Consider the following 25,216-nt stretch of genomic DNA (forward strand, 5'->3'; position numbering starts at 1 on the left):
CTTGCTGACCCTTTCCTTGCTGATCCAGTCCTTCCTGGTCCCAAGCAGGTGGTTCATTCTTCCCGTGACATGCTGTGACATGCATGCTCAGCACAAGAGCACATGGAAGAAAAAGAGCCAAGCTACTGTGTTGCAGCTGAGCCTAGCCTCTGAGAAACTCATAGGAAACGGTGCTGGCGGTGGCGTGAGCTGCAGGGAGTCTCACTGCCACAACGCATCTCCTGGTAGATAGCAGCAAAGGAAGCTCTGACAGCGGCAGCACGCAGCAGTAGCAATTGCAAGTGGTTTACCATCCAGTGGACTTTGATTCCTAACATTGTGCATTGGTCCTGGGAAGTGCACATGTGGAAATGTGTGCACTAATTTCTTTTTCCAAGAAACAGCAAGCTCTGGACACATACCATCAGTAAAGAACAAAGCACAACATTCCTGAATATAGAAGTTCTCCTTGCTGGTAGTTGCAGGTGTATGAGCAATGTGATGGCACAGCCTCTTAGTTTCACTGGCCATTGTTCCTCTTATGCCTATATTTTAATCCAGACTTTTATCCAAGGCTTGCATTGCAGCTCTGCCTTCCTGTGGCAAGATCCTCCAAGCAGTTATGAGCCCTGCAATTTCTCTCCCTGGCCTCTGTTTTATTTTTAGGGAATCTTGTTAGCCATTACCATGATTCAGTTTGTCCTTAGTCTTGGCATGGACACACAACTTTCATCTTGCGAAGGGCTATCAAGTGGGAGGGCAGGAAAGTTTGGAGAAGTAGAACTAGACTTTTAATGACCTTTCCTTTCACCACTCTCCCTCTAAAACATGTTTGTGGTCCAGTCAGGTGTCCCATTTGTTGCTTCTCTCAATCCCAGAGTTACCAATGTCCATATCCATGTGGCATCCTATTATGTTCTTTTATTGCAAGCTACTTGCATCATTAAAACAGATCATTCTGTTACCACTAGAGCTGATGGTCTGCTTCTATTAACTAGCGTAGCCAGCAAAGGAAATAGAGCTTACTCAGCACCCCCAGTTCTGAAATATTTCAGAAATAGTCCTATTGGAAGATTCCTACTGAAGCAAAAGCCTATTCAAAAAGGAGTCCTGATTAGGAACATCGTCTACTCAAATATTTTGTTACAAGTGGCCCGAAGAGGAAGAATTTTTATTTTTTAATTCTTGTTGCAGCAGCAGCTCTAAGTTAAGCAATGGTCGTGGTGTGTTCAGGGCATCAAAGCAGAAAATCTGAGACAAAGGGCCCAGATGCAGAATTTCCTGCTATAACCTAAACCGAATGCCACTGAATGCAGCTTCCCTCAAGATCTCCCAGCTACGCTACTGTTCGCAGCCTAGCTGGTGGCCAGCATCCAGACTGAGCATTAGTAAAACTAACAAACCAAACAGTTCCCACAGTAAGTCCCTTGCTCTCCAGCTAACTTATTTAACTGCGGAGCTTCTAAGAGGGATGTTTCATCTACTGTTGTTGCAATAACCAGTAAGCGGGTATCCATGACAAAACCCAAGGGCACTGCCCTACAGCAATGAAGTCTTGGCTAAGCAGCAGCAGAAACCGAAAAAGGTCAGAGCTGCACAGTAGTCCTGCTCCATTTTAAAAATAAAGCCCATCCTTTCGTAAGAAATGAGGGAGGTTCTTCAATGGCTTTCAGATCAGACCTGGGATGTCTCGACACAATTCTCCCAAAGACACCAGGGGAAGAAAGGGAAATGCTCAGACAAGTATAGGCGGACAGCACCGCAGAGCTTCACTGACGTTCAGTCTACCCCCCTGCCAAGGGAGGGACAAGAGCAGAAAAGATCTGGCAGCTTTGCAGAGGGCAAGGAACAGGGCTAGCTTTTCCCCTGCAATGAATTTGCTACTCTTTCCCCTCTCTCTATCCTGTTCGTGTGCTCCCAGAAGTACAACTCCCTCTGCCATAATTTGTTTTTCTTCCTTTAGACAGGGGCCATTTCTACGTGGTTCTGTATCTGGCTGGTCTTGCAGTGCTGTCTTCTCTAAGATTTTCAGTGGAAGCCAGGACACTTGGTTTGGTGATCTGCAGCTGCTCCATTTCACATCTTGGATAATGCAGCTGAAGTCCACCAGAAGGAGCCTTTGGGTATCAGTTTTGCATAAGCCTTAAGGAATATATTAACATGTAAGTAAAAAGCCAGTGAGTTCTCTTAATTATGTTGAATTACCATACAATTAATCTTCCCAATCGGTATGAGAATAGGATGCCCTGGATTTGCAATACAAATCCTATACATTAAGAACATGGATGGTTGTACACCGCTGCTAAAGATGACTTTTCTCCAAGCCTCTTCATTGATTGACCAGTGTAGTTTTATTTCTTAATAAATACAAAGAACTAAATACAGCCCTACAATAGCACGTATCAGATCCATGTTCCCCTTTTTGTTTGCAGTCTGCTCTCGGATTTGTGCTAAGCATTGTCCAGCGTTCCCCAAGGCAGCTTCGTAGCGTGAGATACGCCGATCTCTGCAGGAGCTCTCTCTGACCAGAGAAACTCAAAACGTACTCTTCTCGGGTACTCTCACCATTGTAGTAAAAGCACAGGAAGGTGTCAGCAAACTACCTCTGCCAAGCTCCTGCAATTTTGATCTGGTGGCTGGATTTAACCTGTAGGTGTTTTGGGGAGGATGACTGCTTATCCCAAGAACGAGGGGAAAAAATGTAAAAAAAAAAAGTTAACTCGCATAAAGTTACCCTTACTCGCTTTCTCTTCTCTTTCCCGCTGTGTTTGTGGTAACAGCTCATTAGACCCTGTGCTTATAATAGCTGCACCATGAGACAGGAGATTTCATTTCCCATCCTGCTTTCCAGGGTGTGGCAAAAGAAATGCACACTCCCGCCAGCCACGCCAGCGGTACTGTGGGGTTTGCAGAGTTCACTAAGTACAGGTTTAGCCCTAATTTCTTTCTTGTTCTGTTCTGCCTGTAAAAGAACTTCTGTTCCTGCCTCTAGGGAAGAAGAGGAACTGAGATTCCTCCTTTGAGAGATGGGGGGCTCGTGTTGGAAGAGGAAAAAAGTATGTGATGTATTTCTCTCCCTGACCACGGTAAGCTTCGAGAACTGAGATACTTCTGGTAGCTTTTGAGAACTCTGTGAGCCCTGCCTTCCTTGCAGAGGAGCCGGAGTCTATTTGGATGATTTGAATCTTTGCCATCGTTTGGAGCAGAATGAGGCTCTGTAAAAGGACAGCGACTGAATGCCAACTGGGTTGTCATTACCTCAGGCTGCCCAGGAAGCAGCTGATGTGCAGTTTGTGGTGGAAGTCATGCAGACGGAAGGGGTATGACTCAGTGGTGGAGAGGCCCCGGCCTCTGGCTGTATTCTGACCCCAAAGGTGTATTCTGGGCTTGCTGTTGGGATGGACCAGGGACGGCTAGTGGCTGCAGATACACCATACACACATCACTGCATAAAACAACACAAAGACTCCGAGGATTCCCACGTGACCATCCCTTTTGCAGAAGGCTGTTATGTTGCAGTGATGTTGGGTGCTGCTGGCCCAGCTCCATCTTTCTTCCACAGTAATCAATGGAAACGTGTCCTAGTCTTGAAGTCTGGTGCTTTAGGAATGAAAAGCGTAATGGCTTTTCTTGGCTTTTTTTTTTTCTCCTCCTTTTATGAAGCATAGGGTGTTTAGAACTATGGAAGCAGTGCAAGAAAAATATTAATGAATAACTATGGAGTGCAGACATTAACGCATTCCTTTCTCTTGAAATAACTGGCTTTTCTCTGTGGGCTCCGAAAAAGAAAAATGTCTGCAGAGTCTGAACCTGCTGTATAGAAGCCAAAGTAGATGGTGATTTAGAACTTCACTGGCTTTTTTGCTAAAATGTTACCTCTGCATTTATCATGTGGCAAAAAATCTTCCCTCTTTCTCTGCAAAATGATGACCCTGTAGAGGCAAGAGAAACCTAAGGCAAAGGGGCAGTTCTTGAGGTTCTGGGAGATGAATATCTGGGTGATGAAAACTGTGAATGAAAAAGGATTTCTAGGACCCCTTCCCACACCCAGACTCTAACCCATGTTGGAGGGGAGGAATTAAAGCATTGCAAGCACTCCACCACTGGAGTGTTCTCCAAGGGAGGATTTTGAGGAACCAAATAGCTTTTCAGCTTTTGTTTTCCTGCAGTTACGGAACGGAGGAGAACATGAATTGATTATGGAGCTGCACTACAGTAACTAGACTCCCAGCTTTGAATCACACCTTTCCCAGGTCAGATCAAAGGCAGTGGTGTTTCACAGCCTCCCTTGTATAAGCTGCCTGTCCTTAGAGGGAACATTGGACACTTTTAAGATTCGGATGGACAGGGTGCTGGGCCATCTTGTCGAGACCATGCTTTTTCCAAGAAAGGTTGGACCAGATGATCCTTGAGGTCCTTTCCAGCCTGGTATTCTATGATGCTATGACAATGCAAAAGGGGGACAGTGGAGAGGAACCCCATTGCTGACCACCAGTGGAAATGGGAATAATGCATCCCTGTCCCACAGAGGCAGGCTGCACAGAGAGGTGTTGTCCGTGTGTCCAGCGGAGAAGCAGGAAGCTTAGGAACCTGCTTAAGAAAGATACTTTTGGACCTCCGTTCAGCGTTTAAACCCCTGGCTATTCCTCCTTGTTGACTTGGTTCAAGACCATCGCTTCCTCCTGCCTCGCCTTCTTAACGTGCCTTTGCCCCCCGGCGTGCCGCAAAGGCTGGCAAGCGGCTGGACGGCTTTGTCCCCGAGCCCGAACCCGCCGGGGACTGAACACTTGCAGTTGAGATTATTACGCAATTGAAAAGAGGGAAGGAGGGGTGAAAAACAACCCTCTGTCGAGGCGGTTTTCTTTGGCGGGCTCCGGCAGGAGCAGCCCCCCTCGCCTTCCCCCGCCCGCTCCTCCCGTGCCCGCGGGGTCTGTAGCTGCTCCCCGGGAGCCGCCGGGACTTGTAGTCGGGGCCAGGCTCAGACCGAGGGGCTGGCCGCAGGGGGACCCCCGTCTCCCCGGGGCTCTGCAGGGGCCCGCCCGGCGGGGGACCCGATGCCCGCCGGGGCCGGGCCCGCTCCGCCGGCGGGGCGAGGCGGCCGCGGTTCGAGGCGGCTCCGCGGCGGGGCCGGGGGGGCAGCGCCCGGGGCCCCTCACGCGGGGGGCACTGGCCACCGGGCCCCGCGGCCCCGGGGCCGGGCCGCCCGCCGGCAGGGCCGCGGCGGGTGCCCGGGCGGGCGCGGTGCCGGACTACGCGCCCCGAGCGCCCCTGCGCGGCGGCGGGGCGGGGCGGGGCGGGGCGGGCGCGGCCCTACAAAGGCGGCGGCGGCGGCGGGCGGCCGCTACTCACCGGCACCGGCGGGAGGGCGCGGCGCCGCCCGCGCTCCCGGGACAAAGCGCGGCCATGAGCCGGCTGTAGGCCCCCGGGACCCAGCCGCCGCTCCGCTCCCTTGGGCCGCCGCGGGGGCTCGGAGGGGGGGCGGTTCTTCTCGTCGCCCGCGGCGCGGGGTGGATGCCGGCTGGGGCCGGCCGCGCCCGGCACCATGCACACCGTGCAGAAGGACACCACCTTCACTAAGATCTTCGTCGGGGGGCTGCCCTACCACACCACCGACTCCTCCCTCAGGAAGTACTTCGAGGTCTTCGGGGACATCGAGGAGGCGGTGGTGATCACCGACCGGCAGACCGGCAAATCCCGGGGATACGGCTTTGTAAGTGCCGCTCCGCGCGTCTGCGTCCCTGGGCCGGGCGCCGCGGTGACGGGCGGCGGGGCTGCCCCGGGGAAGGGGGAGGGAAGTGGGCAGCGGTGCCCGCGGCCGCGGACCCCCGGTGGCAGCGCGCTGCCCCGCGGCGGAGCGGCTCGGTGCTGCCGCCCGTCCCGTCGCTGCCGCTTGGCGATGGGTGCCGGGGCCGGGGAGGCTGCGCCCGGCGCGGGCGGGAGCGGGGGTGGCTCGGGCAGGACAAAGGCTGGGGTGGGGGGCCCCGGGAGGAAGGGCCCCCGGGAGGAAGGCCCCCCCCCGTGCCGGCCGAGGTCGCGCCGTTCGCTTCAGCACCTCCTGCCCCCGATCCCGCCGCCTCGTTTCTTTGCGGGCTTCAGCGAGGCGCGGCGGGCTGCCCTCGGTCCCTGCGCCGCGCCAGTTTCGGGAGCTGGGACCCTCGCCTGCCGGCCCCCCGGGCTGTCTGTGCTGCGGGGCGTTCGGGGACCGGCTCCACCAACTCCGTAAAAAAGCAGAGGGGAGGAGGTGGAAAGGCGAGGGAGCACGACCGGCGTACGCCCAACGGAGTAACTTGGCGAGGGGGGGGCCCTCTTTTCTATCAAGTCCCCAGGAGCCCTTCCCGTCTTGCCATGCAAGCGAGACCGCGTGAAGCGGAGTTTAGCTCCCGACGCAAAACAGAACAATAAATAAACTCCACTTGGTGCCTGTTGCTGGAGTGTTTACAAAGTGCCGTTGCTACAAACAAGGCTGTGCTTAATTCCAGGTGACCATGGCAGACAGAGCTGCAGCTGAAAGAGCATGCAAAGACCCAAATCCCATCATTGATGGCAGGAAAGCAAATGTGAACCTGGCATATTTGGGAGCAAAACCAAGGAGTATTCAAACTGGTGAGGCATCCAGGAGATCCCGTCTCTCGCTATTAGAATAACTTGTAAGACGAGGAAGCAAGCTACTCGGGCTGGGTTCATCTGATCTGATGATGCGTGCTTACCCCTCGTGGCTCTGGTTGTTGACTGAGGACACTGTAGTCCGGTTACCTCTCTTCCGTATCTTCTTACTTGTACCTGTTACACCAGTGTTATGCACCTAAGTTCGTATAGCTGGGTTAAAGCCGTTTTCTTCCACGGCTAATCTGTTTTCCTGTTATCCTCTTCGTTACATCGCTATTAACAGTAATATCCATTTCATCATTCTGCCCTTTGGTTTAATGACCACAGTACCCAGTCTGTAAAATAAGGCATTATACCCATTGTCTGTTCAATAACAGCACTTTCACGCTGTTCTTTAATCTGAATTCCCATCTGGTCCTTGCGCATATCACATACGCGTATTAAAACTACCTTGCTTCTAAACGGGGCTCTGAATTTGCTCACATGCATAGCAGATGAAATGCGTGTACGTGTGGTCTGAGGTGTAACTATGCATGTATATTACGAGTTGAATGTTACAATGGATGCCATTCATTAATACCTCTTTTTTCTGAATGCTTTTTTAGGTTTTACCATAGGTGTGCAGCAGCTACATCCAGCCTTCATTCAGAGACCCTTTGGGTAAGTGGAAATGTTTCTTAACAGTCTGTTTGAAATCAAATTCATGAATCAACTTCCTCATTATTTAAAATGCGTGAAAAAAGCCTTAGCCGTCAAGAGTGGACAGTTTCAACAGCTGTTGTTAATGTTCAGAGTACTTTACTTCTGGTGAAGATTTCAGAAGTTTTGTGCATCTGTCAGCTTTAATGTAATTCCCAAAGATCCTCCTTTATCCTCGGTAAATCTTAGTCATAATAAACCCAATGCATTGCTTGCTGCTTTGCCAACTTCAAGAATTCACGAGAATTCAAATAAATGGAAAATAGTTTCTCTATTGTAGTACTTAAGGTGTCAAAACAATTAAGCAAATTCTGTTCTCATGTTTCTCAAATAAGATCTTCTGCTTACTCTTTGCTGTTTCCCACGTAATAACGCTTAGGATACAGTTTTATCCTAGAAAACAAATTGCATTGGAAACAAAGTCTGTTACTTAATGAAAGTAACATTAGGTCAAAAATTGATTTTGGACAGATGTTATACAAGGCTTGAATAGTCTGCAAAAGTGGGCTTTTGTCTGCTGTTTTCAATAGCTTATACCATCCCTGCTCGGTTAGAAAAGTCCTCTTTTTATACATCTAATAGGATCTGGCAGCTGCTCGGCAAAAGACAAGTGCGCTTCACGAGAACAATAGTGACTGTCATACTGCCTTCATTTAACTGTTTAATGATTGATGCAGTTCTTTTTTTACACCATTTCAGAAAGTGAATATTGATAGGGGTTTTTTATTATTATTTTGTAAGAGCATTAAGAAAGTAGGTGCATTTTTTAAAGCTTTTGAGCACTGCTCTGTTGTGGGTTTTGTGTGACTAACATAAATAGATGGGATTTTGGCCTTTGTCAACAGTAATACTTCGTCCCTTTCCTGCTCTCTGCTCATGTTTTTTTGGGGTGGGTTTTTTTTTTAAGAAAAAAATCTGCTAACAACAGAAACTTTCACTTCTCTCCCATCATGGCTGCAGTTGCCAACTGCCTGGGTAATCTCATTCCAATGAGTTTATGGATGTAAGAGACTGTGTTGCCACAATAGTGCACACCCAGTGTACGTGTGTTGTGTACGGTTCAAACATGTCAGTTTTCATAAGCGGTTACGGCTCTGTTGGAAAGACTTTGGAAAGACTCGAAGAACATCTGTCACGAAATGGAGAGTCTCTTTTTTTTCTGGTGCAAGAGCCACAGTAGTCTACGTAGACAAGATGCTGCTTTTTAATAGCTCTCCTTGCACGGGAGCTACAATAGCTTTCTTAGCCCCCACAGTAGGCAGCAGCAGTACCTTCAAGATGTGAACCCCAGAGGCGTTCTAAATTGCACAGGAGGGCACAAGAGAAGTTGACAATAAAACCAGCCTGCTAGGAGTTTTTCCATGCATGCTAACAGAAAAGAGCAAAATGGTGAAGCACGTTAAACTCCTCGTGTTGGCAGGAGTGCCGGTGCACGCCTGTTCCTCTTGCAGATAACTGCTGTTCCTGTGGGTGCTGTTCCTACCCAGCAGCCGCAGCCCTGCAGCTCTGGAAAATGTAGTTTTTCTTTTTGAACAGTTTGCTTTTAGTTTCACATACAGAGAAGTGTGGGAGCAACTTGATTACGTGTTCCTTGTGATCTAGACAGTTACTGTTCCAGTTCTTAGGCATTGGTTTCATCATTAAACCAGCAGAGCTGCAGTTAGCACATGCAGCAGAGAGCACTATAAATTATTTATCAGTTGCCAAGAGACAGGAACCAGGAGACTGGAGGGTTGGAGGAAGGGGATTATATATCATTATTTGCAAGCATCAGTAAACAAGAATTTCGTTGCATGCAGTTATTGCTGGAGCGGAATCACTAAAAATGTGGGTTTGGCAAAATGTGGAGCCGTTTACCTGAGCACCACGACTGGGGCTGCTCTGTGGCTTCTGAGCAAAGCATCAGGTGCTCAGTCAAGCAACGGAGCTTGGCTGCTGGTTCCCTCTTTGTCTTGTCAGGAGACCAACAAAATTAAGAGCCTGCCAGGCTCCACTCTTGCATTCCCTTGAACTCACAATTTCCTTGGCCCTCTGTGGGACTTGAGGATAGATGAGGAATTTATCAAGGTCTGTCTGTCCTTGGAAGCTTCATCAAATTGCTGTGGTCCATTTGCTCTGCGCTGTGTGGAGTGGATCCTGACCTTCCCCAAATGAAGCTCAGTGGCTCATCTGCTTTGCCCACGGTGTAAGACGGTTGCCCGGTTCTCCCTGCTGCAGTTCCTGTCTCTGCAAAGCGCTTGTGCCCAGGGGTTGGCATGTGGTTTCCAAAAGACGATTGTTATGGGATGTGGGGTACAAGGTGTGCGAGCTGGACTTGGCAAGGAAGAAATGAATGAACAACCCATTAACTGCTAGGCAGTTAAATAAGAGAAAGCCAGCCAGTCATGTTCCAGCTGTCAAGCCACAAAATGCAGGTTTTGGTGAAACCTGAAATGAATGGAAACTATGAAAATTACCCAAACATCAGTGAGGATTATTTATAAACTGAAGGCTTCCCCCCCCTGGCCCCAGGCACCCAAATGCAGCTGTAAATATTGCCCTGGGGTATGCGGAACAGAAAGAGAAACCATGAAGAGCCTCTCCTTCCTCCTGCTGTCCTGGCAGGGGAGGCACTCGCACAGCAGACAGCACAGAGTCGGTAATAAATCCTGGTTTGAAAAGTAGTTTCCAGATTGTCGTAACCAGAGATCTTAACAGTAACGCAAGGCAGAGGATGCGTCTCTGTCAGGGTGACTGCGGAGGTCTGGCTTCTGAGTTTAGGGAAGCAGCATTGGGCCTGGGGGCTTAGCCCGGAGCTTACAGACTGCGCTTTGCTTGGAGGCAGCTGGCAGTGCCACAGCCTGTCCCTGCAGCTGCCAGCCAGCACAGAGCTGCGCTCACGCGATCAGAGAAGGGGGAGACCCTCTCTCTCCACATGAAGCCGTCTCTTACTGCAGCAGTGTCCCTTTTAAGGCATTTTGAGAAATGTGAAACTTCTTGGAAGCTGCTAGGAGCAACTGTGTAGACTGCTTGACCAGGAGTCCATGGCGATGTGGCAGAGCTGCTCGGTGCCCCTCTTTTGGTCCTCTCCTCTGGGATGCCAGTGCTCGAGACAGGCTTGAGCCTGTGCAGGGAACGGGGATTCCCTGGCTCTCCTCTTTGCAGCCGTGCTTGCCGCTCTGGACGCGAGCGGCGTATGGCAGATGCATTCCTGTGGCTGTGCCTCAGCGAAGGAGCTATCTGTGTGGGAGATCTACCAGTGACTAAGTGACTGAGCTCTTGGAAACATATAGCTGTCTCTTGCAGCAGGATCCAGCTCTTTCCATATCTGCACGTTGGATGTTGTTGCTCCAGAGACCCCGTTGCCCATCCTTGTGTAGTTGCTTATTTTGGTGGCCCCCTGACTCTGGCCCACGTTTGGTCTCGGGCAACATCGGAAAGAGTTAAATCTCTTTGAGTTTGAAATTTCATGCATTGATGCTGCTGCAGTTAGGAAGTGAAGAAAGTCCCTCTTTGTGTCAGCTCACCCTCCCTTGCAGCTGTTTATCCTTAAGACTTCTCTATTGGGTTAAAAATAAAAGGAAACAAACTTTCATCTTTTCTGTGGTTATGCTTATAAAACGGCGCACGCTGGCCTTGCTCTGCTCAGCCCCTGTCAGCTGGCATCCCCCGTGCTCCGACTTCTATTGCACCACGTACCAAAAGCTGGCCCGCTGCAGGACCCCAGCCTGCTCTGCCGGTCGCAAGCAGCTCCCATGGGGATGGCACACCCGGCACCTGCTGTTTATCGTGTGCCAATAACATGAAAGCTTTTGGGGGGGGATTTCCTAAGAAACGTTCAAATCCATTTTCCAAATGGCTTCAGCTGCTAGTTCTCGGGCATGGTTACTGCTATTCAGACCAAATGCTTGCCAGTCAGAGAGCTCCTTTTTTTTTTCTTCCCTTTTCTTGTTTTTTAAGAGTAGACCTATATTTATCAGCAGATCAGATGGCTCTGTGAATTTTCTTAGACATCTACTTCAAGGTGGTAAATGCAGATATTGGACCCAAGGGTTTGGTATACAATTTGTTTTGGTTTGGGGCACAATTTGCTCATGTCCTGCATCTAGTATAGGCCTGTAGAACAATACAAAAGGTGAGCATGGTCTGATACGCTGCCCTTACACTTGGCTACATAGATGCTGTGCTAAGCTCAAGGCAGTACTAGGCCTTTTGCAGGGGACGGATCCTGGTGAAGGACGCCATGTGCCATTGCAGAGCAGTCGGGGCACAGGCCTGCGTGTGATGGAGACCCAGGCTGAGCTGGCTCTAGCTTTGTCTTTACAGCACATGACTCGAGTTGTGCCGTCTTCTCTGCGTGATTCCCTTGCCTTCAGTGGATTTGCTCTTCATCCTCACCAGCGCAAGAGCAGCTGCCTTAGCAGCAGAGACCCAAGTCCTTTCCCCTTGTTGCAGGAGCTGGGGAGCGGCAGATGCAAAATTCTCCTATTCCGCTCTGGCTGGTGCCACTTAGTCCCAATGCGGCAGATTCATGCGTGTGTCTGAATTTTCAGAGCAGTCCAGCTTGTACTTGATCTCGTCTTTCCTTTGCGCAGCTGTTGGCATACTCGTCCCTAACTCTGTAGTATTAAACACATGCCCAGTAATTTGAATGATAAATGCAGCTCTGGCCTGCCTCTGAGCTGAGGACACCAGCGAGGGAACTAGACAGTTGTTGTGCTGATAATTTGGTAGCAAGGACACTGGGTCACTTCTAAATATGACTTATATGAAGAGCTCGTTCCCCACAGATGGGAGCAAGCTACATACCAGAGCTAAATATACTCTATGATCACAAAAGATGAAAAGTCACGGACCTCCGAGTTAAAACTGAGTCTCCTGTTTCTCTATCTCTAAATCCTGTAAACAGGATCGTGCTGTCCCCTGCGATTTCCCTGTCGCCGGCTTTGAGCATTTCAGCTCTCCTGTGTCAGAGCTGAGCTGCTGCTGGCTCTGCTCCAGCCACAGCAGCGGAGGCTGGGAAAGCCATCCCGCGGGCCGGCTCGCAGCCCCCGCGTGGTCCTGGCTGGCGGGGAGGTGTGGAGAGAGATGGCTTAGACGCTCGGGGACAACGAAGGTACAACTGGTGGCAGAGCTCACCAAAACTCTTAAAATGGAGTTTCTTTCTTGGCTGAGAAATTACTGGTTTTATCAGTGTAGGTTTTCTCTTATCAAAAATAGATATTTCATTGCTCCTTCCATAGCTAAAGCATTCTGCTTCAAAATACTTCATCTATCCAAGAAAGAGTTTTTGATAAATCAACTGTGTGGATGGTTTTAATTAAAAGTCAGTGGAAGGGATCATGTATAAAGAAAGAAAGTCTGTTAAAAAATGGAACCAGTTGAAAGTAGTCAATATATATTATGCCAAAACTTGTCAGTTACTTGAGAAGACTTTAGATTTGTTTCTGCAGCCTTTGGTTTTCTCCAAATGGCAGAAGAAAATTGGAAAGCTTAAAGGCAGAGTTCCTGGGGCTGCCGGGGTTAATGTCAGAGCCTCTGTTTCTGCTCCTGTGTGGACAGGATGAATCTAGCCTCCTCCTGGGTTTCCCACGCCGATGCTGAAGGACTCGGGCTCCTGTAGTGCACTGGTGTGAAGCATTTGCTGTTTCTTCTGTCAGTTCATTTCTGTTTTGGCTGTGCCGATAACTCGAAAGGGGAGGGGTTTGTCCTTCTCTGGATAGCTGACTGGTTGCGGATAAACTTCCATGTGGCTTTTTCCTTGGTGCCAGATGGCTCTTGTTTCAGGCAGATGTTATCTCCTGCTACCTGAGTGTTTTTCAGCCTGCTTCTCCAAAACTATTTTTGGTCTGGCTCAACATGCCTTTGTTTGGGATTTTTTTTTTTTTCCTTTTTCTTTTGGGTGTGGGGGAAGCAAGATGCAGGGGATAAAGCTGTAAATTATTGAGCCTGGCTAACTCGTGGTGGAGCTCAGCACGTTGATCTCAGACTCTTGGTTAAGCTGAGAAAAAGGATTAGATCTTTGTGAGAAGATGTACTCTCATCTTTGGTCTGCAACCTCTTTTTTTTTAAATTTCTTTTGGTTTTTTCCGCACACCTCTGCACTGGCTATGGGGGAAGGTGTAGATGGCATTTCTTTTTACTTGTTTTTGTGGGATCCACCTTCCTCTGCTGTGGGCCATTAGTTTGTTGCTTTGGGAAGTCAAGATGTGCTAACGCTGTAAAATGAGGACATTGGTGGGCTATGATAGGTTCTCAGCTACTGCGGTGCCTCCTGTTCCTTAAATTTTCTCTCTCCTGCCAAAATGAAAATAAATTGAAGTCATGGATTGCTCTTGTACCCGCAAGTTGGCATTTGTATTTCTCAAGCAATGGTTTTGGTAGGCTCAGCAACCAGCAGAGGTTATCGCTGCACCCTGCACTATACTCACTTTTTCTCTTGTACTGATTCCAGCCTGGGACAGTCTGTTGCGGCAGGTTGTTCCTTGGTCACTGCTGCCGGTGTGGTGATGTCTGGTCCCAACAGGGAAGCAGGAAGCCCAGTCGTGTCCCTGTTTGCACAGGCTACTGTGTACATCTTCCCAGAGGGCCAGAGGAGGACGAGTAGAAGACAGACAGGCAAATCAGTTGCAAGATGAGTAGAAATTGGGTTGGTTGGTTTGCTATTTTGTGTTTGTGTCAGTGAGGATAAGTACTGGACCACGGAGCTGCAGAGTTCGTCCTTGTCTTACTTCAAGCTGGCTGAGATAGCTGGCTGATGAGGCAGAAGCCATTGACATTTCAGTGCATGTTTAAATCAGCTTTAGTTAGGGACATTTCAGGATTCAGAGGTTTGTCATGTCAGTGGTTGAAGCCCAGCCTGTGTCAGTGAAAGCTGATGGATGGTGGAGTGGTTGGGGCACAGTGAACGATCTGCACCTGATCTGCACCACAGTGTTGGTGGATAAACTCTGTGATCTCCTCCTGGAGCAAGAGTCCTTTTTGGCAGGCAGGGACTGCCCTGGCCATGCTCCAGCCTGTAGCCCCTCCTCATTATATCTGGATCTGAGAACAGGACCTGGATTTCTCCTGTTTCTACAGCCTGTCATTGTGGCTGGGGCCCATATGATACGTATTGCCAAGCCAGCCACCACTCCCTGCAGGTTTGCTTAAAGTGGCTCCGCAAGGTGAGTGCTTGCTGGCTTGGGATTGTCCTTCAGGAATGATGTTCTTGGGGCATGAGTGACATCAGGATGTGTCGTGCATCACCAACACTGAGGTGGTATTGCAGCACTGCTAATGCAAGTGTAGAGCTCCTGGACTGCTGCTGCTTTCCTTGGTGTTGCTGGGGTGCTTCCCAGAGCAGCTCCTGTCTGGTGCTCTTACACTCATGAACCCACTTCAAAATACATCTTGAAATGCATCCGTGGGTCCTGCGGGAACTGGCAGATGAAGTTGCTAAGCCACTATCCATCATGTTTGAGAAGTCATGGCAGTCCCGTGAAGTTCCCACTGACTGGAAAAGGAGAAACATAACCCCTGTTGTTAAAAAGGGAAAAAAGGAAGACCTGGGGAACTACAGGGCAGTCAGTCTCACCTCTATGCCTGGCAAGATCATGGAGCAGATCCTCCTGGAAACTATGCTAAGGCACATGGAAAATAAGGAGGTGATGGATGACAGCCAGCATGGCTTCTCTAAGGGCAAATTGTGCCCGACAAATTTGGTGGCCTCCTACGATGGGGTTACAGCATTGGTAGATAAGGGAAGAGCAACTGACATCATCTACTTGGACTTGTGCAAAGCATTTGACGCTGGCCCGCATGACATCCTTGTCTCTACGTTGGAGAGACATGGATTTGATGGATGGACCACTTGGTGGATAAGGAGTTGGCTGGATGGTTGCACTCAAAGAGTTGTGGTCGATAGTGTGATGTCCAAGTGGAAACCAGTGACGAGTGGTGTTTCCTCAGGGGTCGGTATTGGGACCAGCACTGGTTAACATCTTTGTCAGTGACACAGACAGTGGGATCGAGTGCACCTCGGCAAGTTTGCCAACAACACCAAGCCGTGTGGTGCGGTCAACACGCTGGAGGGAAGGGATGCCATCCAGAGGGACCTTGACAGGTTTGAGAAGTGGGCCTGTGCAAACCTCATGAAGTTCAACAAGGCCAAGTGCAAGCTCCTGCACATGGGTCAGGGCAATCCCAAGCACAAATACAGGCTGGGCAGAGGATGGATTCAGAGCAGCCCTGAGGAGAAGGACTTGGGGGTGTTGGTCAATGAGAAGCTCAACATGAGCCAGCAATGTGCACTTGCAGCCCAGAAAGCCAGCCGTATCCTGGGCTGCATCAAAAGCGTGGCCAGCAGGTTGAGGGAGGTGATTCTGCCCCTCTACTCCGCTCTCGTGAGACCCCACCTGCAGTACTGCGTCCAGCTCTGGGGACCCCAACATAAGAAGGACATGGACCTGTTGGAGCGAGTCCAGAGGAGGGCCGTGAAGATGATCAGAGGGCTGGAGCACCTGTCCTATGAAGACAGGCTGAGAGAGTTGGGGTTGTTCAGCCTGGAGAAGAGAAGGCTCCAGGGAGACCTTATAGCAGCCTTCCAGCACCTGAAGGAGCCTACAAGAAAGCTGGAGAGGGACTCTTCACAAGGGCATGTAGTGATAGGGCAAGGGGCAATGGCGTTAAACTGAAAGAGAGTAGGTTTAGATTAGATACAAGGAAGAAACTCTTCACTATGAGGTGGTGAGGCACTGGAACAGGCTGCCCAGAGAAGCTGTGGATGCCCCATCCCTGGAAGTGTTCAAGGCCAGCTTGGATGGGGCTTTGAGCAACCTGGTCTAGGGGAAGGTGTCCCTGCCCGTGGCAGGGGGGTTGGAACTAGCTGATCTTCAAGGTGCCTTCCAACCCAAACCATTCTATGATTCAAATCTGTCATCCAGGCTGTGGTTGGAGGTGTTACTTCACCAGAGGTAGTTTTCATGTTGCTGTCATGGACAGCTGTGGCTATGCTCAGCTTGTTCTGCAGTACCACCTACCCACTGAAGCCCGGCACCGCCTGCCATCATGTGTTGTGGGAGTGTGGGTGTCCCTTATAGCAGCTAACTGGTCAACTGTAGTGGAAATGAAAGCCAAATTCCTGGGGTCAAATGCCAGAATTTGTGCCTTCACTGGCAGACACAAAAGGCTCTGTTTCTTTTACTCTTCAAGGAATAAAAGGCTGGTCATGGCGGTGGCATTTGTGTGCTGATCTCTGTGAGGCTGCCAAGAGCCCTGCGCCCCTCCTTGTTTCCCAAGTGTTTGGGCGATGCTGTGTCCCTCTTGACAGAGGGTTGCAGTTGTCTCCCACCTCCCCAGAAGCAGCAAAACCAGCTCCCACCGGGGCTGGCAGAGATCAAGGGGTCAGGAACTCCTGCTCGCTGCTCTCCTGGACCCGTGCAGCTTGCAGGAGCTGCTCATGGCCCATGCGTAGGAAGTCCTGCAAGATGGGGGAGAGCTGAGAAGGTGCGGTTCAAACACATTTTAGGTGTAAATCTGACCTAAAATAATCAAATATATGAAACGCCTCTGAGATGAGCTCTGCCAGATAGCGCTGCTAATGAGGGAGAGGGCCTCGTTACCTTGCTGTTTGGGAAGGGGTATGGGACACATGGCCATCTGGCTGGTCCCTTCTTCCTGGCTGCCCTTGGGGCTGCTGCTGCCGGCCAGCCACCCCTGCCCTGCAGCTCGCCGGGGAGCTGGGGAGAACTGGGCGATGCAGGTTTTAAAAAGTCCGGTCTTTCAGCAGGCAGCACCTCGCAGGAGCCGAGGGTGCTGGTAGCTGCAAGCCTCACCTGATGCATTTGAACATCTCCACCCAGGACTGCACCAAACACGGGCTGCTCTTGTTCTGTCCTTCGTATTTTGCACAGCAGAAGCGGAAGCAGAGTCTGCGTCTCCTCTGTCAATGGCTCTGTAACCATCTCTCTTGTTCTGTGTCTTTCAATTTTGGCTGCCGGGGCAGCGTGGTGTCATACCACGTAGTTAGGAACGTGGGCTAGCGTGGTGGTCCCGGCTGCCCTCCTGCACCGCGACGGCCCTCCGGAGTCCCTCCTGCGGCCGCTGCCAGCTCTAGACTTAGGTTTGACCATGCTTGTTGCGTTTTGTGGCCTTTGCCCGCCATTAATTGTAATGCCATAAGCATCTCATCTCGTATGTCTGCTGTTCACGGGATGACTTTGATGTGTAGTGGCGATGGCTGATCACTTGGTTGATGTTTTATAATCACATTGTGTGTGTTCTAGATGAAGTTCTCTTCTGGCTGGCAGGACCCGTCGTGGGGGAGGGAGGAAAACTGCAGAGAGGAAGGGAAAGGCATCTTAAAACACAGATGTGACTCATTCTGTAGAAATTCAGATTAGAGTTTGCTGATTTTTAGAAAAAGAACTCTAAAAGAGCTTTTTTTTTTCCCCCCTGAAGGATCTTCTTCAGAAATAATGGAAGGAGGGGGAAATATTTTAAGACCTTCTGTGGATGATAAATGTAGCCAGCAGAGAACTTCATCGTACTGCACTGGTTTTATTTTGTTTGTAGCTGCAAGTCATCAAAGTGACTTTACCTTGGGTTGTGTGTTTTGTTTTGATCGATGAGTTGCTATCTCTCCACCTAATTCAGAAGTCCAAACTGCATATCATGATTGAAATTTCTAGCTAAATTATTAAAACCCCACAGACCAAAAGAACCTTCCCTTTCACATAGAAGCAGATTCTGGAGTTGCTGAGTGTGATTTTTCTAGTGCAGTAAACTACGGTGTGTGATGTGCGCTTGTGTACGTATTGGGCTGGGATGTATTTCTGGAGATGGAGTACAGGAATGCTTACTGTCTTCTTAGCTAATGGTGCTTTTTATTCAAAGTAGCATTTGAAGAGCTGGAATTTTTCCTTGCTGAGCAAAAAAGTAGTGCAGGATGTCGTGGATTTGCTGTCTCTCGAGCACACCGTGGGAGCTGCGATGGAGGAGCTGTGTACGTGAAAGCAAAGCCGACGTGCGGAGTTTCTCGGGGACGAGTCGGGAGCGTGCGCTCGCTCCGATGGCCCCGCACGTGGCCACGTCCTCCGCACGGGGTGTGCTGGCTCCGAAGAGCAGTTGGGTGGCGGCAAGGGACATCGGGGGTGACCTGCGGAGCTGCTCAAACGGGACGGTGCTCAGGCTGGATTGCTCGGAGCCCCTCGGACCGTCCTCCTGGTCATTTTGCAGGCGCAGGCTGAATGCCTGCGTGCAGGAAAAGTGCAGGCTCCTCCTCTGCTCCTGCTGGTGGGTGTTTTTTAGTGAGTCCTGAGTGTGAGGATTGTGCATTTGCTGGGTTTTTTTGTGTGTTTGTGGGGTGGTTTTAAACTTATCAAGCCCTGGAGCAGCAGGAAGCCCAGTAGTGGGACACATGTAGGGAGAAGCAACAGGCAGCCAGAGCATCCGTCACCAATCTGGGATGCCGGCTGTTGTCCAAGCTGCTGATTTACGAGGGCGTAGAGCAAGAGGCGTGCGTGGGGTCCGCTCCTCTTGCCCCCAACAGTTTCAGTGCCCGGGGGTGCCCCTGCAGAGCCTTTCCCCAGACCCTGGCAGGCCAAGAGAGCAGTATTGCACCTCTCCATTATTTAAAACAAAAAGAAACAAAACAAACCCCCAAGGACCAAGCGTGAGGAACCTCTGGGTTGGGGCTGGGCCCAGCTCCTCGGACGAGGTGGGTGCTGCTGCTGGCTGACACGAGCGTGCGACGTGGAGAGCTCTTGGTCTGAACTGGCACATAAGCTCTAGCTCTGATTCAGCCATGCTGGCCTCCGTTTAGATCAGAGCTAAACCAAAAGCGATTCAGTGAATTTCTGCTGCCTCATCTCATTCTTGTTAGTCACAGAGTGGTATTGGGTATGGTGCATTTATGGACTGAAGGGCTGCGAGGTCCCTCTCTCTGCACCGTGCCGGGGATGGCTCTGGCCTCTGGAGATGGTCTTGCACTTAATCCGCCAAAGGTTGAGGTGCTGCTCTCCGCCATCCCTCCTCCTCCCTGCTGCCGCTCCTCTGCGGGTGGCCTCGTTGTATCTAAAGACCCTGATTTCGGAGGCAGTGTTGCTGTGTGTGGGGAGGAGAATGATCATTCTCTCATCATACAGATTGCCTCAGGAAAAACTGAAGTGCATATGTGAGTGGGAAAATGAGAGAAAACTCGGCTCAGATGAGCACTTGTTTGCAAGAAGCCTTTCTCCTGCCTGAAGAGCGGGTTAAACTCTCCAGTGCTGGTTGTAAAGCAAACGGGAACAGCCCCGTAACTGCTGGACAGGGGGGACCAGCCCCAGGTGGACCCCAGTACGTTGTAGGTGGTGGCTGAGGTCTAGGACGGACTCTCGCGTGGAACGAGGGCAGCCAGTGACCCATCCAGAAGAAGTTTCCAGTCCTTGGCTGCGAGTCCCCATGAAGCACCAGAGCGCTGGGTCCCGCTGCTGGGCAGCGTGGCGAGTCTGCTGGGGTTTTGGTCCCCGGGGATCAGATAGACGAGCGGGGAAGATATCCTCTCCCCGAGCAGCTGAGCTCGGCTTTAGAGAGCAGTTTAAGCACGTTCAAGCCTGCGTCTTGTGAAGAGCCTGTGGGAGGCTTTTAAAAGTGGTTGTGTTTGAAAATGTGCTGTCACACACATCCACACAAAAATCCCCAAAATATTTGAATCTGCATAAGCTCTTTGCAGAGTTTTTACCTTGGTTTTTTTGTTTGCCAAAATGAGTTGGGTTGGGGGGCAGGGTGGAACGAGCTCTCTGGAGGATGGCTTTTGGTTTGTGCCGTTGCCTTACGTGATTCAGCAGCAGCCAGCCACAGGGACCTTTTCCACAGCGCGCGCTTCTTGCTGCGCGTGGCTCTGGTCTTTCAGTGGTCACGTGCCGTTTGCTGGTGACAGCCTGCACACCCCTATTTCTTAAACAAGCCCCAGATCTGTCAAGCCTGCAGACCACGGAGCTCTCTGCTGCGGGCAGGTACTGTTTGCGCTCTGCAGTTGCATGTGCAAGTGTCCATTTTTTTCTGGCCCATGGCAGTTCGTGTGGATGGACCTAAACCTTCAGGTTTGCGCAGTTTTTGCTCTTGTTTGAGGCCTGACTTGTTGTGGGCCCTTTGGAAAATACAGCCCTTTCATTTTGCTATGTTTTTTTTTTTTTTTTCCCCTCCTCATTAGCAGTTTCTAGCAAATTAGTGGGCAATCCTGCATTAATCATCTCCAGGATCTTTCAGTCTATGGGCTTTAATTGACTGTGGCGTTGTTAAATTCCGCTCAGCAGCAGGGCTACCTCGGGGCAGGGGCAAACCGGCTGGTGAAAAGCAACGCTTTAGGACCTGCATGGAAAGGGCAGAGGAAATGCTGGGGGCCGGCTGGCCAGAGCCTGGGTGTAAAAGCTCATGGGCACGCGAGCATCGCTCCTGGGCTGGGGGCTGCTGGCACGGTCGCTACTGAGGAGTGTTACTGAAAGGAAGAAAACCAGAATTAATATCTCGTGTTTTACAACAAACATGCTGTAGCATTGCCCTAAACATCCAGTGTTATGGAAACACCGGCTTCAATGAGTAGTAACTGATAACAGCTGGCAAGCTGGAAGGCCCTCGGCTGTGCCCGGGGACTGTGGTTGTCCCTGCTGGGACGCTACCCTGCTGGGACGAGCGGGGGAGCGACCCGGTGTCCCCCGTGCCGGGAGGTGCCCCACGGGGGCTGTGGCTCCTCAGGAGCCTCCATCAGGGTTTGGGCAGTGCGGGGGCAAGCGCGGACCCGGAGGGTGCGGGAGGTGGCGAGGCTGCCAGCGCTGGCAGGGACAGGCGGGGCACGTGGGGGCTAGGGAGATAGGGCAAGCCAGTGTCGGGCAGGGGCTGTGTCGCGGCCATCCGGGGAGGTTATTTTGGAGGCTGGCAGCCTGGATAGTGGGAGATAGAAGACATGGAGACCAGGGGGTCTGTCCGTTCTTGCAGTCCATGCTTCACCTTGCACTACTTCCACCCTTGGGGTCTACGAGTGTTTTGCTTTTCGTTCCCTCCACCCTGAGCAGCACCCCTGACTCGAGGGCAGCACTGCCGGGCAGCACCGTTTCTGTGGCTGATGCACATGAATTTGGGGGGAAGGAGGGGGACATGCAGGCTGGGGGGAGCCCGGCCCCTCACTGACCCTCTCCCTTTTCCTCTACAGACTCACGCCTCACTACGTTTACCCCCAAGCTATCATCCAGCCCAGCGTGGTGATCCCCACCCCTGTGCAGTCCATCACGTCTCCCTACATCGACTACACGGCCGCCAGCCAAGCCTATTCCCAGTACACCACAGCTGCCTACGATCAGTACCCCTACGCTGCCTCCCCCGCTGCCGGGTTTGTGGGATACGGCTACACGGGCGCAGTCCAGCCTCCCATCACCACCAGCAACCCAGCGGCACCCGCCACCGCTTTCGTGCAGTACCAGCCCCAACAGCTGCAGCCTGACCGCATGCAGTAAGGGCCCTGCCTGCGCCTTCGCCACCTAGGACAATCTTTTACTATGGAAGGATACGACTAGGACAACAAAAGCAAGGAAAAAATCCCAATAAAAGAAAAAAAAAAAATCACCCCGCCCCTTTATCCCCTTTACGTAGGTGCATATCAATACCTAAGCTATTTATAGTGTTAAGGGCGAACCCAAACCCTTGCAGTCTGACTGTGCTCGTGAGAATGGACTTCTGGTAAGTTGTTTTTTTCAATCTGGACAGATACTGTCTTGAAGATGTTCTAAAAGTGACTGAAATGTTTCACAGGAAAACTACAGATTCTTGCACACATCGCAGTCTGCTTCCATCACCCGTGGTCGTCTTTCCGGCCCTACCCCGTCAGCCTTCCCCTCCTCATCAAACCTGCAATCCTCTTAATTACTGTTGAGGTACAGAGGTACTCGGAGAACATGGAAAAAAGCAATCTTATTTTTTGGTTGTACAAAAACTTTGTAATACTCAGAGATGCCTTACAGAAAAAAAAAAAAACACAAAAACAAAAGAAAAAGAAAAACTATTTTTTAATATTTATTGCGATTTTATTCGCATGAGCTGTGAATTGCAGACAATAATAGTAGTAAGTATCTGCCTTGTTTAATTCTCATTTTACTAAATTATTGTATGTAGGTGAAAGTTCTTAAGTAATTGCTGAATCACTTCAACATGCAAAAGGGAATATTGGCTTGAAGGAGAGCAGAATATTCCTTTAGTCAACGCACTGTACTATTTTCTTATTGTAATTGTTACTCTGTTAAGATTATCTCAAATTTAGGTATATTTTTAAATGCAAAAAACCAACCAAGAATACCGAACATTTTGTCTACTTTGGTAGATCTTTTGTTACAATGCTGCAACCTATGGAGACATTTACAGTATTTATGTAAAAGAGATTTGGGGCTGTTGGCCAGCGAAGCTTAGGAGAATATCATGAGTGGAGCAAAAGAGAAAAAGGTGTTATGTCATTGAACAAATGGGTAAATGTAACCTTTTTATGCCTATAATCCAACAGCCAAATAAAGGAAGAGAACAGGTGATGTAAGTTAAGTGCATTTCTACAAAGAACAGCAATAAACTATTTTAACTTTTAAAATTATTCGATACTGTATGGTACCACGTTTGCTCGGCTGGAGTCTGTTAGGGAGTGCTTTCACATTGACCTGACCTGGCTGTGTTGGGCCTTCGCCGCCAGCGCGCCAGGGTGGCTTGGGAGCACGCGTCCTGCGGTGCCGCGGAGCCTGGCGAGAGCCCCTGCTGGCATCCTGACCCGGCGCTGCGTGGGCTCACTGCCTCCTGACCACAGGCGGTGCATGGGCACGGCCGTCCCTCCCAGCGTGGCCCATGTGCCCTTGCTCGCTCTGCATGTCCCGAGTCACCTGTAGCTCGTGGCACCACGGGGTTTTTGAGCTCCTGGAGCATCACGCCGGAGCTGGGCGGTCCCCAACGCTCGTGTCCAGCACTGGGCACTTGCTCACACCCAGCCTGTGCAGAGCAGAGGGTGTAAAGTTAAAGGGCTGCCATCCTGGTGCAGCTCCAGTGGAAACCAGGACAGTTGAGATGAGATCTTGCCCCAGAATCCTCAGGATATCACTTTCCTTCTGTTATTTGCTTAGAATAAATCTTTTCCTAAATTGAATCCATCCAAAAGTGAGTGGTCTGCCCCTCTCATCTGGCAGGGCAGGGGCAGGCTGCGGGCAGCAGTGGGGCTCTGGCAGGGTGCTCGCACTCCTGAGCCTCCTTTGCGTTACTCGGCCACATTGGACTTGCCCTCACCAACTTGCTTTAGAAATTTGGTTCTCAGATTTTGACCATTACAAACTGTGAATATCCGCTTTTAAAAGTAAATAAAATGACTCTATTTGAATGTGCTAGTTATCTAGTTAATCTCTGTAATGGTTACAGCAGAACTGGTGCCAGGAAGTCCCTGCATCTTTGGCACCAGTGTATATTGCTGTGCAGAAGGTGATGATGCCTAAAGCCATCCTGGGGGACGAGGGTGCCGGAGGATGGAAGCAGAGGCAGTTCAGCACTGTGCCTGATCAAGTGCCCTGGTGAACTTAAAGGCACATCAGTAGGCTTCAGAGTAAACAGCCCATCTCAATGAATGGAAACAGCTCATTCCTCCCTTGCTCATATTGCACGAGAATGCAGATCCTGGTGGGGCTCTTCATCCTGCCCAGGGTTTTGCTTACAACCATGCGGGTGACATTTATTTCCTTTTTAAGTAATTAGTTTCTGGCTACGGCTGTGGGGCTGCCAAAGGAGTAAGGGCTGAGCGCCGCATCCAGCACGCACTGGTGAGGAGCGCAGCCTGGCCTGAGAAACCTGCCTTTGAAGTGGGCTGGAGATTATTCAGCAATTTTTCTTTCTCCCTGTCATGAGTCTTTCTGAGGAGGAGGAGGGAGGGGAGGATTTTGGAGGCGGGTGAGGGTGCCGGGAGCCGTGTTGCGGTGCCCGTCCTCAGGCAGTGCTCCCGCCTGGCTCCGGCACTGCTGAACGTCAGCTTTTGTCTTCACCGAGGACCCGTGTCTCCCCAGGTCAATAGGAAGACCGAGGCCTCTGAAGATTAATTTGGCATTGAAAAAAAAAAATGTGTCCAGTGCATTTCAAAGTGAAAGAGTGATGATTTTCCATTTAGCTGACTAATTTCCTGAAAGGTGGCCAAAACTGCCAGGAAGCGAGGGCACAGGCAGCGCTGAACAGCAGCGCACCGCCTTCGCCCGGCACCCAGCCCGCCGCTGCCGAATGCCATTCCTGGATCCCGCTCAGTTTTGCTCCGGGCTCGTTTTGAGAAACAACCACATCAAAACAACAGCCCAACCTGCCACCTTCCTGTTTGCGAAAACCCAACTGTGAAATTGTGGCCGGGCAGGACAATAATGAAGTCTGCCGTCCAGCTTCCCGGGGGGAAGTGGGCTTGCGATGGCAGGCGGCGAGGGAAGCCTGCGGCCCCCTGAGAAGGAGCCCAAGTGCTTCCTTGGCTCGGTGCTGGGCTGGGAAAGCGAGAAGAACACAACGGGTCGCTGTGTTAGAGGGACAACAGCTAAATGCAGTGCATGAGCGGTGGGGCGCGGATGAGAGGCAGTGGCTGCGTGGCTCCTGGCTGGTCAGGGTAGCACAGGACAAATGCTTACATCACCTTGCAATTGCTTAAAAGCATAATTTAAAAAAATTTTTTTTTTTTTTTGCATGCATTGCTTGACAGAGCATCCTCTTTCAGCTGCACCGTGCGCCTTATGTTGTCCTGGGACGAAGCAAGCTCACCCTGGGCAGCTCAGCTCTGCTCCGGGCACGCAGGCGCCCGGGGTGGGCACGGGCTGGGGAGTCGCGGTGCCGTTGTAAGAGCTCCGGTGTGGCAACGTGCAGCCGTAGGGAAACAGGGAGAAACGGCGAGGGCTGGATGGTTTTGGCAGGGCATCTCTGGCAACACCGTCTGCATGGTGCAGGTTCCGGCACA

The 25,216-nt window shown here is 50.9% G+C and overlaps 1 protein-coding gene across 1 annotated transcript; it reads left to right on the plus strand.

Annotated features, from left to right (window-relative positions):
• The first annotated feature begins 5,311 nt into the window (after window positions 1–5,311).
• On the plus strand, window positions 5,312–22,855 carry RBM38 (RNA binding motif protein 38). Its single transcript, XM_075517117.1, has 4 exons — window positions 5,312–5,689; window positions 6,459–6,582; window positions 7,191–7,245; window positions 21,434–22,855. The coding sequence occupies exons 1-4, from the start codon at window positions 5,522–5,524 to the stop codon at window positions 21,732–21,734; spliced, it is 648 nt and encodes a 215-aa protein (XP_075373232.1). The 5' UTR covers window positions 5,312–5,521; the 3' UTR covers window positions 21,735–22,855.
• The last annotated feature ends 2,361 nt before the right edge of the window (window positions 22,856–25,216 follow it).

The sequence above is a fragment of the Mycteria americana genome, chromosome 14 (genome assembly GCF_035582795.1).
Source record: "Mycteria americana isolate JAX WOST 10 ecotype Jacksonville Zoo and Gardens chromosome 14, USCA_MyAme_1.0, whole genome shotgun sequence".
Lineage (NCBI taxonomy): Eukaryota > Metazoa > Chordata > Aves > Ciconiiformes > Ciconiidae > Mycteria > Mycteria americana.